The sequence below is a fragment of the Protopterus annectens genome, chromosome 1.part1 (assembly GCF_019279795.1).
Source record: "Protopterus annectens isolate FY-2018-M chromosome 1.part1, PAN1.0, whole genome shotgun sequence".
Taxonomy (NCBI): domain Eukaryota; kingdom Metazoa; phylum Chordata; order Ceratodontiformes; family Protopteridae; genus Protopterus; species Protopterus annectens.
Genome location: NC_056726.1, coordinates 1,373,629,684 through 1,373,643,993, shown reverse-complemented (window position 1 = coordinate 1,373,643,993; position 14,310 = coordinate 1,373,629,684). Strand labels below are relative to the sequence as shown.

The 14,310-nt window shown below is 39.5% G+C and overlaps 1 protein-coding gene across 1 annotated transcript in view; it reads right to left on the bottom strand.

The window, feature by feature from the left end:
- Positions 1-4,594: 4,594 nt before the first annotated feature.
- The window catches only part of DCC (DCC netrin 1 receptor), a 2,283,601-nt gene continuing 2,273,885 nt past the window's right edge, over positions 4,595-14,310 (bottom strand). Inside the window, exon 29 of the mRNA XM_044089014.1 lies at positions 4,595-5,491. Within this exon, the coding sequence (XP_043944949.1) occupies positions 5,402-5,491 (90 nt within the window). The 3' untranslated portion in view covers positions 4,595-5,401. The remainder of the gene's footprint in view (positions 5,492-14,310) is intronic.

Below are 14,310 nucleotides of genomic sequence, written 5' to 3'. Positions count from 1 at the left end.
AATGAATGTACAAGGAATGTATATATATTTTAAATATAAGAATTTGATTCCTAAGGGACTGAATAATGAATTAAATTGGAAGTGTTTGCTTTAAGAACAAAGTAGGTTTAACTGTCTGATTGATTGTAAGTTATGTCTAAATTGTATAAAGGTGAAGTTTTATGGAAGTTTTTTATATTCCAAGAAGGTGGTGACACCGAGGCGCTAGAAGAATAAAACATTAGATTTCATTGTTCGTTTGTTTTACTTAAAGTCTTTAGTGTATTTTATTTTTCCATATTTGGATTTTGGTTGTCACAATCATTTGGAGTGTGGAGGATTTTGTTGTGGTTTAAAACATTAGTTTTAGTTTGTCTGGTTTTCAATCATTTGGGAAGGGTCATAGTCTTCTAACTGAAGGCACAGGTTTCAATACTGACATTAGGAATTAGTTTTGCTTTTGTTAAAAGGGAAGGGCATAAGCCAAAATAGGCAATTTAGTGGAGGTAAGTTGTAGAAGCAGTGGCTGTTACAATAAATAGTATAGAAGAATAGTTGTTGCTGGAGAGCTTTGCCCAAAAGATGTTGATTACTTTTAAACTGAATCTTAGTTTAAATTCTTTGTTTTAGCAGCAAGGAAAATGAAGTCAGACAGCAGAAATTCAAGTGTCACTAATTTACTGCCATCTAAACTGCTTAGCTGAACTTGCATGATGGGCTGGCTTTCTTTATTCTAATCTAAAGCCTGCCAAGCCTTGTTTTACAGATACAGTTATCACAGATGATGACCAATGGCTGTATTTTCTGCAAAATAACACACACACACACACACACACACACACACACACACACACACACACACACACACACACACACACAAAAAAAACTGGTACCCCAGGATACTTTAAAAGAGCTATGTCATCACTTTAAAACTGAAACAGTTTTCAAAGGTGTAAAATAAATGAAACAGCTTGCAAAAAAATTAAAATTTAAGTCACATAAAATAAGCTGATATTTTGCTTTAATGACTGATGTGCAGTTAAAGCATAGGAGAGATTTCAAAATATTGTATGTAAACATCTTGGTGTCTTACTCATGAGTGAAGGTAGATAAAATCAGGAGATTGACAAAGGTGAAATGGCATCAGTGCTACAGGTATTATACTAAAATGTGTTGATGTAACAGCTCAGTCACAGCATAACAGAGTTTAAGAGACAATATTAGTCCCAATTGCAACTTATGGTCATAGGTTTTAGGTAAAAACAGTAAGAATGGGATTGCAAAAACAAGCAACAGAAACAAGTTTCTTTCAAAGGGTACCAGAGCTGGGTCTTGATAACAGAGTGAGGCATTTAGCAGTCCTGGAGAACAGCAGAGTATAGCTACTGCCCCTCCATTTTGGCATCATTTGAGGTAGTTTGGGCACCTTCTAATGAAGCCCTCCTGGATTTGTTCCAGTGAAAAATGTTCCAGACATTGCTCACAGGGACAAGATCTTGGGCCAGACACAGGGCACACTGAAGGGATTATTTTCACAGATTGTTTTTGCATGACTGGAGATCTTAAATGATGAGACACAGACTATTGTTGGGGAAAGGAAAGTCTGGTCTTTTCTGAACAACTTGCTAAGACTACGACTCTCATCATGAAAAGCCTTTTACAAAATGGATGACAGCATGCCTATGAACTTGTTTATTACCGTTGTCAATATTCATTGGTTCTTTTTCTAGTCCCAGAAAGTTTTACCATAAGACCAATTTATTCTTTTTTTTTTTTTTTTAAATACTGGAAGCAATTAACACCTCATATTTGCTTCTCCAAGTGCATGGTTCAGTTACTGGTTCTTATGATGTTGAACTAGGGGAAGACCAGATAATGGCTGTGTACGGCTTATAACACTGTAATGACAAGTTAAGATTTATGGAAGCCTCATGCCTTGTAGTCTGTCAGTTAGGGAGACTACTGTCAAATGGCATGTCCCAAATCATACAAATCCTGAAATTTGTCTGAAGGTCTCAAAATGTCACCATTATTACAATGGAGATGATTCATAGATTCATAGATTGTTACTAGGCTAGCAATTAAGGGGGCTCTTCTAAGTCACGTTTTCTGAAAAAAATAATGACATTCTATATCCAAATAGGAAATCGGGGGCTAAGCATTAATAAGCTACCTCTGTCCCCTAGGGTCATATGTGCCAGACCTGGTGTAAATTTCCTGTTACCCATCAACTGGAGATGATGTGGTATTCCTTTTCTATTATAGGCTGTGTCAGTATCATTATGTTTCGACATTTATTATTCATTGCAAACATTCACTACAAGTCATGTCTGCACTTCAATGCAATGTAACTGGTAAACTTTGTATGATAAGTAAGTCACCATTATACAAAACAGCTTCCAAATGGTGTCTGACTAAACCACTTATTTTGCTGATATCATTCAGTATTGACAATACCATAACTAGGCAAGGCATAAGGGGTAACTGCACTGGCTGCAAGCTATTTGGAAGTGCAATCTGCAGGTGCTGATGGAGAGCAGGTTCAGAACCAACATTCATTTATGAAGCCAGGAGAATATTGCAGCTTCAGAAATGAATGCTTATCCTGAATTCTTATTTGTTTGAGTGAATGTTTGTCAGCCAATGCATCAAGGTGCTAGCTACATTTCAAATGTCTTCTATTCTGCTATCTTCTTGTCTTACTTCTATCAAATGAAAATACCACAATGGTTTTTAGTTATATATCTAATGGGTTTCATATTACTGTTTGTAATAAGGCTTAAGAAATGTAATGTTTTCTGTTTTACATTCAACTTTTTCTAAATTGTGATTGTTGGCAGCTGTCACACTTTTTGCATAATGTTTGAAATCTTTTAAAACATTTTTGTAATCTTTTTATACTATTGTTATGGAGCTTATCTCCCCGAGTCTCCTCTGAAAATGTGCTACTTGCCCAGCCAGACTCCACCCAGTTAACAAATGTAAAATAAATAAATAAAATAAATTTACAGCACAGAAAAGCTTTAAGTCATCTTTAGGAGGGGGTACCAGTCTGAAGAAGTGCCCAGGGTGCCAAATGAGCTAGCTGTAATTCTGAGTAATGATAACGTTCATAGTCATAACATATATAAAAGGGACAATAGTACATATAGGCATGCTTGCATTCAAAGTCATCTTGAGTTGATGAAATTTTTATGGAGTATAAATGCTGCATATTGCTTAGAGGAACACACAACAGTACATAACTTCCCTGATCACATCCTGGCAAATACAGAAAAATTAAATATTATGTTCAAAAAGAAAATTCTGGAGCAAGAAAACAAGTTTTGTTTCAAGTAATCCGCACAAAGGGACTGAACTCCTCACCTCCTTAACTTCAAATGATTATCTTAAAAATTGCTGTGCCTTTGAAAATGCCTGTCCTTTGTGAAGATCTTAGAATAAAAGCACTGTTTTCCACAAAAATACATTTTCATTATTTTCAAATCGGTGTCTTCAAGGACTTATGATTTATAGAACTGATTTTGATTAACATGATCTACTATTTACATATTCGCTTATCATTAATCAGGTTTTACCACTACATGCTGCAGTATGAAGACAGTTGTATAAGCATATGCAACACAGTCTGTTTCCCCTCCAATATGCTGAATGAGGCACATTTGATGGAACTCCCCTGCTCAAATATATGTGCAGGAGTCTGTAAAAATATACTAGATGCTAATGCACTTTTAGCTGCAGACTGCTTAAAGGAAACATTATTACACAATGTGTATTTCTGCTACAATAGTCAATCATCGTTTGCTGCGTCAGTGATATATGCATCAGCTCTGTGATATAAAATATCTCACCGTGAAGAGAAATCAGCCATATTCAGCACAGCTTTGGATCTTTATCTTCCAAGCATCCACCAAACAATGTGATAGCCAGCTGTCTATCCATCTATCTAATTAATCGACTATTCTTAGTATCTATTTTATCTAATTCAAGATCACTCAGAACTGAAATATCCTCTGAAAGCAAAGTGTATAAGGCAAGAACCATCTCTGAATGAAACATAAGTCATTGCAAAGACCACAATCATACAGACAGACATGCATTTGTGTGCCTGTGCGAGCGGCACACGCGCACACACGCACACATGAACAAGCACACACACACTACACACTACACACACACATACACACATACGTGCGGGCGCACGCGCGCACACACACACACACACACACACACACACACACACACACACGTAATTTAATTTTAACATCAGAATGTAGAAGGAAATAGGAAGCCCATTACAAGCCCATACAGACACAAGAAGGATAGGCAAACTCTATAAAGAAGTCCCTCCAATCAGGAAATGAACTGGAAAACCAAGTGACACGAGGCAGAAAGCCTTCCCTTTCATATCTGCCATATAATAAAATTGTGTGTTACTTGGACAGAGCAATAATACAAAAAGAATGATGTCACAATCAGCAACAGAAACAAAATGCAGGAATCACAACTGAAGAATAACAACATTGTGGTTATTCTTTCTTTTTTACCTCCAGCATGTTGCAAGCATTTCAAGAATGCAATGCAAGTAATCTTTTAAAGCCTTACTAAAATGTGATAAAATGTGACTATCATAATGATTTATTCTGAATAAATAATGACTGGATTTAATACATCACAGTCAATTTAAGAGTTGTGTTTTCATTATAACCCACTATCCACTTTATTTACATATATTCCTGCAAAACATGGTTGTCCTGTCTGCTGCCAGTGCAAAAGGATTCATTTAAACTGATGAGAGTTACATACTGATCACATTTCTGGCATAACATCATCACATTTTATCAGGGCACATTTATATTTCTTCTCTCTCTGATGGTTTGTATGTTTTGTGCATATTGTCGTGTTGCATTTCTATTATGTGAATCTCACTTCAATCTCATATCATATTCTCTTTGACTACTTTTGAGGGTTTGGTTTGCACTTGACCAGAGTGTTCTGTGACTGCATTTTCACGTAATAGAAAAAAGGGCATCACATATAAATTTCATTAAGAATAGAAAACTTGAAGTCTGACTTTGAAATAATCCCAGATTCTGAATGTTGTCTGAATGTTTTCTGGTAATTAATGTACTATATATGATCATATTTTTTTAAACAAAAGGGTGTAATAATTTAAACAGCAGGAAACACTGCTGTGATGTAACAGTTAATTTCCAAAACATATACATTTCACTGGTGTCCTTAAGCTCTGTAAGGAACACTAAATTATGTTGACTGGAAACAGGGTTTATGTATATGTTGAAGCCATCTGGAACACTGGTGAATTATTTGGCCACATGAAGATACTGCAACAATGTGGAATACTGGCATGCCACATTTGTTTCCCAGGTTGAAATATTTCTTCTTTGTCCATGGATAGTAGTTAAAATGCTGAGCCTGTAATAGCATTTAGTTGTTTCATTAGTCCTTCTAGGCTTGCCATTTGTTCACTGAGGTCATCCTGTTCATAAACCTAGGAGAAAAGGAAACAATTTTACACTTGGGATACATTACTGACAGATAACAACAGTACACCTTTTCAGGAATAACACGTTATCACACAACCAAATTAATCAGTTAATCATCTACAATTAGTTTAAATACAGCAGAGCTTATTTCTGAAGTCATGCATTCTGTGCTTGCAAACTTTTCAGATATTTTAAAGTAATCTACTTTATAGAGTTTCAGAGCAGAACACACATGCAACACACAAACACACACACAAAATCACACATAATAAATTATATTCTGATTCATTTTTTTTTCAATTTACCATTTGAGTCTATGGTTTAGTTATTATATTGCTGTTTAGTAACCGGGTATTGGGATTATAGCTGTGTTCTTTCTACATAATGTAGAAAATCTGGTATGCTTCTGGCATTACTTTGCTCACACAATCAGCCTCCTAGGACTTGGACATACGTTTGAGAACAGGTTTAAAGTTCAAGAAAATTTCAGTTTAATGGACCATTGCTTTAATAAAACATACAGCTTTCATTAGTGACAGCAAATTCAGGAATTAAGAAATAAGGAGGTAAGTGCACTCGGAGCAAGACATAAAAAATAGCAATTCGGTTTTATTTTGATGAATTTCACAAGTCTCTTGGCCCACAGCAGTTCCATCTGGTTTTAGTATGTTACAGTCTCTTTGCAAGCAGCAGATCCAGTTTGCTTCAGTGCATCACTGATTCAACAAACAGAACCTTCTGCTCTCTGCACATTACAGTACCTTGACAGTTATTTGAATTCACATTTTTCTCCCAACATCTTTAAAGTATGAGTTCCAAACTGTGGCTGTGATTCACAGAGATGGGCTGCAATTCTATGCAACAAATGAGCAGCTCAGCTGCACTGTGTAATGCCACAGGGCAATGAATATCCAAATAAAAATGTGAAATGTTTATGGGCAGCTAGCTGTGTTTCAGGGCATGTAAATGAGGCAAGCAGAAAATATTCAACTGAATCTAATAATGTCTAACAGTGCAAGGATACAAAGCCATGCAATGTAACTCTGCGAGCATACAAAGCACGCAGTGTAACTGTGCAAGCATTGAAAGCTATGCTGTGTAACTGTGCGAGCTTACAAAGTCATGCATGGTGAATGTGCAAGCATACAAAGCCATGCAAAGCCATGCAATGTAAATGTGCAAGCATACAAAGCCATGTAATGTGACAAAAATAATCCATAACAGGGTCACACACAACACAACATGAGCATACCAGAAGAGAACACATAAACTTAGATATAGCTCAATATAAAGCTTTCCCTGTAGCAGCTAGGCTGTGCATGTTACCGTGGGATGACACTAATTGCTACAACCAGTTGCAAATTGGTTGGGGCAGTGCCCTAATTGTTAAGGTATTTACAGAGAAGCTACAGGGTTTGATTCTTACCTTTGAAGGGAAACTGGCTTAAAATGGCCTGCAAGGACAGCTAGCTTGTTACTTACCTATGAACAGCTGAATGACCATATATTATATTTAGTGTACTGCTACAGATATGGACACCTGCTTGAATAAAAAAAGGGGAAGGGGTATAGAGGGAGCTAGGAGAAAGGGGAAATGGGAACAAATAGAGAATTACACAGAACAAGAGGTAGGGCTGTGCAAAACTGGGAGGGGATTGTGAGGATAGGGCCCCATTTCTTTCCTTTGGAGATAAAGAAGAGGAAAGTGTGAAAGAGAAAGGAGAGTAATAAATGTGGATGCAGCAGGGCATGGCACAAACAGAAAAACTCAAAACAGTACAAACAAATGAAATTACACTCACTATGATAGGTAGGCATGATTTGGTTAAAGACAAACAGAGGGTAGATAGTGATGGGGGGGTTGGACAATTTATGGGGTATGAAATGTAACACAAGAGGAAGCAATCACACATGGGTGGGAAACAAGCAGCATCCATACTGCCCCCATTATAATCCAGAGGGACATTACAGAGATCCAGTCTCATGAGATGGATCAGGGTATCTGCTGGTCTGGACCTTACCCTCCTTTGATAGCCCAACTGTACAGGCTAGACAGTTGAGTGAGCCTGCTAGTTGCTTCATGAGACTCTCCACAGAACTGCAGAAGGAGGCCATTCTGGATACACTGTGGGTGCTGAGAACAGCTCTCTTGACAAACAACAAATGCTGAAGCAATACTAATCTCATGACCTTTAATTGTACACTGACATTGGAAAAAGGTCTATACCTGTCACAATATTAGAAACCAAAAACAACTACAGAAATTAAAAAAAATGTAAGAAGCACTAAGTCTGCTCATTGCACACTCCGTTACATCCTACACCACCAGTGCCAGCTGCAGCTGGGCCACGTCTGATAATGCAAGTGTGCTACCTGATGCTGAAGAGCTAGAACGGGTCTATATTATATCAACGAAATTTCAAAAATACAAAAGCTGCAAACAGAGAAAATGCATAACATCGAAACCTTTATTGTGGGGGGGCTGTGCCCCCCACACCCCCTGCTAATTATATATACCAGCTCCGAGAACACACTACAGTGAGGAAAGGGCAAATTTCCTGATCTTCACTTTTTGTGATCTCAGAAAACACACATCAATGTCCGGCATTTTCGCTGTTTACAGTGCTTGACATTTTAATCTTTCGTTCATTTAATAGGGACCCGCTAGAACTAACCCACACCAGCACCAGCATCACCAGAAAGGCACCACCCAGCTTTACCACCTTCATAAATATCAGCCACATCCTTGTCAGAGATGTTAGATAGAGTTGCCTGCAGAGAAAATCCATTGCCCAGACTAGCAACGAGGTGGCAAAATGGGAAGGAAGCCATAACCAAGTCTGCCTGACACTGAATTGAAGAATTTAATAGACACATTAAAGACCAATGGGAAAAAAGCTATAAGCACATCTATCCTGATGTTGAAATGAAGAATTTAAAAGACACATTAGCTGTTGTAGAGAAAGTAACCACGACTGGCTGGAAGCCTCTCCTGCCGCCTGTGGAAAGTGATACAGGTCACATGATGTTTTGTTAAAAGGGAAAGGGCACATCATCTGCATGGTGGGGGACAAAAGCACGCAATACTTTTTTGGATTGCTTTTAATAAAATGACTTTTTATATCCATTGGGACCCTCCTTCAGTGAGTTTTTTTTTTTTTATTTTTGGCAACAGGATAATTATAAGGTGAAATATTAGAATAATTGGTAAAATCGTGTACGGCAAGTGTGTGTCCGCTTACTTATTGTACATACTTCAAGATGCATTAACTGAGCATGGCACAAGTATACATGGTGCATAACAAGTAGTGTGCAGTCACTATGGCATGATATGGCCTGACTCCACTGCAGAACAGGGAGCTCCAGAAACCCACCTAAAATGTAGGAGGCATATTATATGCAGTGGTATGACATCACTTCTGCTTGACATGGAAGGTCCACACACACTCACACACACACACACACACACACACACACACACACACACACACACAGACACATACACACCCATATTAAAATATAAAAGTACAAAACAAGAGAAATAGCTATTATACTTAGGAGCAGCCTTAGGTCAACTGGTGTCCTAAGCAAAAGAGCTCCATGGCGCCCCCACCACACCTCCCGGTGCTCCCATCCTGGCCTACTTACACCAAATAAATACTGGAATAGTGCCCCTACTTGAGCGGTGCCCTAGGTGGCCGCCTAGTTGGCCTATGCCTAAGGCCGACTATGCAGGGGCCTCCTGACTAAATTATCAAAATGATGCAAACGCTGCCTCCACATTCCTGGTGATGCCTGTGTTGTGGAAAACTCCTCAGCCAAACACATACATGAGGATGTCCTTAATAGTGTCACTATTCCAGTACATCAATAACAATTTTATAGATGCCAGAACAATGACTACACAAGTGATTAAAAATAACACAATGAGCTAAAGTGATTCCTTTTGTGACTGGAAATACAAAAACTCAATAAAAAATAAATAAGTAAATAAATACGCATATTACACCTCATCCCACTCCCACCCCCCCCCCCCCCCAATTACAAGAAAAATACTACTGTACAAAGCAGTTTCTATTATACATCTCTGTGATTCCTTCACTTGATGGAGAATGCATTGGATAGCTTGTGGCAGCAAAAATAGCTGTTGAAAAGTTGTTTGACAGAAAGCCTGTAAAACCCTCAGGTAGGGCATACCAGACATCCACATTCTAAAACATGCCGTGCTAAGGGCTGAAAATGTGATCTCTGAAACAGCAGTGAAGGAGATAAAGAATTATCTTGTTCTACTTCATCCACTATGCAGGTGCTCTCTGGAAGCCATTAGCACAAGCTGCCATAATCCCAAATTGTCCTTTAAAATGTGTGGCTTCTGACTTACAGTGGATATAAAAAGTGTACACACCCCTGTTAAAATGCCAGTTTTTTGTGATATAAAAAAAATTAGACCACAATAAATCATTTCAAAACTTTTCCCACCTTTAATGTGACCTATAACCTGTACAATTCAATTGAAAAACAAACAAATCTGTTAGGGGAAAAATATAAAAAATAAAAAATGTACAATATGCTGATTGCATAAGCGTGCACACCCTTAAATTAAGGAAACCACTGTAAAACATTTCTCCAAAGCCAACTTCATGCTTCTTAAGACAGAAGTGGTGAACTTCATGACACCCATGCAGATGGACAATACAGTTATGACTGCTGAATCCTACACAAATGCAATCTATAAGCACTTACACGAGGGCATGGATCGTGCTATCCCAAATAGAACCAAGACGCTATCCTCCAAAAAAAGGAAGCCAATTTGGTGGACCCCTGCCATAAACAAACTCTACAACAGAAGAAAGAAACTGTTGCAAAAGACAGTAAAATCCCATGAGTGGAGGAGCTCCCTGGTCAGCCTCAGTAAGAAGCTGAGATCCCTTATAAGATCCTAAAAGCTAGCTACAAAAACAAAACTGCCACTGATTCTAAAGGCAGCCACAAAGCATTCTATAGCTATGTCAAGAATCTCAATGGCAACCCCAAGATCTGCTCTGAGTCAGAGCACAACAGCACAGAAATTACAGAACCAACTGATATTGCCAACTTCTTGGCAGACAGGTTCAGTGCTAACTTTACCCCACTCTCACCCCCTAAAGGGCCCATATCTATACAGAAAGAATGCAGAATCCCTGTAATCACATCTATGCAGGTAAAAGCTGCACTCTCTAAAACCAAAAACACAGCATCCATGGGACCAGACAACACCCCAGGCTGGGTTTTACATGAACTTCAGAAAGAACTTGCTCCCCACCAAAGCACCATATTCAGTCATAGTCTCACTTCAGGCTTTGTGGTCACTGAATGGCGCACAGCAACAGTTATCCCACTCCACAAAGGGGGAGCCACCACTGATCCTGGGAACTATTGCCCTATTAGCCTGATGAGACTTGTCTGCAAGGCCATGGAGCATATCATCATGGAACTCATAAACAAAGACACTGGTAACCTCCAAACTCTGGACCCCACCCAGTTCTGGTTTGTGAAAGGCAGATCAAGCCCTCTGAACCTGATCGACTTCTTTGAGGCAGTCACCAAAGCCATAGATGAGGGTAAGGTGGTTCACACAGCCTATCTTGACCTTGCCAAGGCTTTCCATACCAGCCCCCATTCTGGAATCATAGCTAAATTCACTAAATATATCCCTACATCACAAGATGGGTTGCCAACTGGCTCACTGACAAAACCCACACTGTAAAAGTTGCAGACTCCAAATCTGACTTCAAACCAGTGACACGTGGAGTACCACAGGGTTCAGTCCTGGGACCTCTCCTGTTCAGTATCTACTTCTCTGAAGTACAGGCTAACACAGAAGTCCTTTGGCTAATGAATTTCCCAGATGACTGCAAACTAGGAGCCATAGTCAAGTCCCCAAATGATGTGGACATCCTACAGAAGGGCCTCACTGAGACAGATGTCTGGTGTCAGAGGCATGGCCTCAAGCTCCATGCCAAAAATTGCATTGTCATCCCATTTGGTAAAAACTCTACCCATGAGCTACCACATTAAGGCAGTCTACTTAACACCGAATGTGTGATAAGAAACCTTGGGACCCAGGTGGACAGTAGTCTCTCCTGTGATAAACACATCGCCAGGGTAGTCAGGAAATCCTTCTATGTGGCACATATCATCACAAAAGGGTTCTCATCTAGGAAAAAAGAGGTCATTGTTCCCCTCTACTCGGCACTCATTAGCCCCATTATAGAGTACAACGCCCCTTTTGGAATGTACCTCACAAGACATCTGCAGCAGCTGGAAAGGCCACAGAAGTACCTCACAAAGAAGATTACTGGCTTCAAACAGAGGCCCTACACTGACTATCTCAAAAAACTCCAGCTTTACTCTGTAGCATATCACCTACTCTGAGGAGATCTCTGCCTAACATATAAAGCTATGTTAAACCCAGAGCTGTTGGACATGCTACACCTAAAGAAATCCCAATATCTCCGAGCTACATGCTCTAGGGACCTAAACCTTGTCACCACAATAAACAAGATATGTTGGAGGGATAGATTCCTGTCCCAGAGACTTCCTATACTCTGGAACAAGCTACCCATCTATGTCGAGCAAAGTTCCTCATTAGCACCCTTTAAGAAAAATCTTGATGAGTGGATGGGAAATAGGAAATACACCCCGGGGTCAATTCTGTGGCTCTGCTCGAAAGGGGCACAGGAAATTAACTTTCTTGGGTGGGGTAAGCCAAGTAACCTTGTTGGCTAGGCTTACTTAGGTCCTTGGACTGATAGCCTAGTACCTACCTATGAACCTATGAACCTAAATGAATGCTAACATAAATCCTGTTATTCTAGGAACTTTCTAAGTTTATAAAATAAATATAAAAAATCCAAACCTATTTTTAGGCCTCTGTTCCTCCATTATGTTTGGCTTTGTCCACATTTCTTGAACTAAGCTGTTGAGAGGTAATATCTGCATCAGAGTAAACAGTTCCTGAACTTGTGATGCCTACACATAAGCCATGGTTTTGATGAAAGAAGTCCCTATCTCCAATTTATTTTTAAGCAGTATTTCTGTTCTAGTGAAGTCCATAAGTATTTTCACATTGATACAGTCAGCTTGGCACTATTTTCCTACAGGAAGAGTATAACGCATGTTTGTTCCCATAATGGATTTACTTGTCATGCTGTGTGGCTCTCTGTCACATGGAATTTCAATTTACGATTGTTTCGCTGTTTCAGTAATCTCACAAACTGCTCTGAAGCTCTTTCTATCCTCTTGCCTTAATTTCTGATTGATAGTCAGACTGGCGTTTTATCACAAGAGCATTGAAGTAAGTGAAACAGCTGCAGCCATGCTGTCAGGTTACACTGCCCCTAAGCAGGTGCCAAGTTACTCTGTGATATGGAAACTAACAGAGTGGTATAAAGCTGGGCCATGTGGAGCAGTCCAGTGTATAAAATGCAGTGCCACAGTACATTACTTTTGCAACTCTCTGTTAACCTCAGCATGTTCTACTAGAAATCAGTTGTCAATGGCAGTTCCACACAATACAGCAGAGACTTACCCTGCCTGTGGTGACTTCCTCTTGAACTGCAGTCCTCTTAACTCAAAAGAGATATGCTTGGACATAAGAAACTTTAGCTGATTATGTCATTGCCTTCCTCCAACTGCCATTGGCTATTTCAGTACAGGACAGCATTTATTTTATTTATTTACCAGGAAAGTCCAACTTGGAACAAAGCCAATTTTCAGTAGCAGTCCAGGAAAAGTCATTCTACATGCATGTCTTTATAACATGGGAAAAAATCAGAGTACCCAGAGGAAACTCATACAAACACAGGGAGGGCATGCAGACTCTGCACAGAAGGCAGTCCACCTGAGAATCGAATCAGTAAACCTCTTGCTGTGAGGTGACAATACAACCACTGCACCACTGCAACAGCCAAGCAAAGGCAGCACAACCTGTACTAGAACCCTGGACCATGTAGACTCCAGTCCTACACTTATCAGCTGGTTACTTGTTTGTTAACCAGGTTAGTCCCACTAAGCTAGTTTTCTCTTTTCAGTGGAGACCTAAGGTTATATTTACACTACAGAGGAAAATTTGGCCAGGGCATCAAGGAACTTTCGCTGGTATTTTTGCATCCACCTGAACTACCTTCAACTCAAGAATATGGATTCTTGGTTTACCATCCCATCCAATGGGACCTTTGGTTTAACATCTCATCCAAACGACAATGAACTCAGGAATTCAAGCTGCTTAGTATTTTCATGTCTTTTTCATGTTTTCTCAACCAAGTATGGTGCCTTATTGTCTTCCGTCTTGATTCAGTGCCATGCCAGACTGTTGAACGTGTTCTTCCATGCAATCCTTCCCTCTTTGGACTGGGCATCCTTGCTTCCTCTTGCTTTCTACCTCACTCCCAAATGTTCCTTAAATTTTCTTCTGCTTTCCTGCACATGTGACTGAGCCACTGGACTCTGTTCTCCTTAATCTAGTCTGGATTTGGCATTATTATGGAATCTGCTCTTTTGTCCTCATTTCTTCATCTGTCCAATAGCGTGCATCCAACTACCCATCTCAGGCAATTCATCTATATCACTTCAAATTTCTTCACCTGCTCTGCCTTCTCTGTGGAGGTTTTTGTGTCATACAGAAGCACTATCCACACCACTATTTGAATTTTACTTTTCAGCATCATTAGCATGTTTCTTTCTCATGCTACCCTAGGCACTCAGCACCAGTTGGCTACCTCACCTCAGCCACCCCTCCCAGTTACCTAAAGCTGTAAAGTTGATCCACTATTTTCTTTTCTAA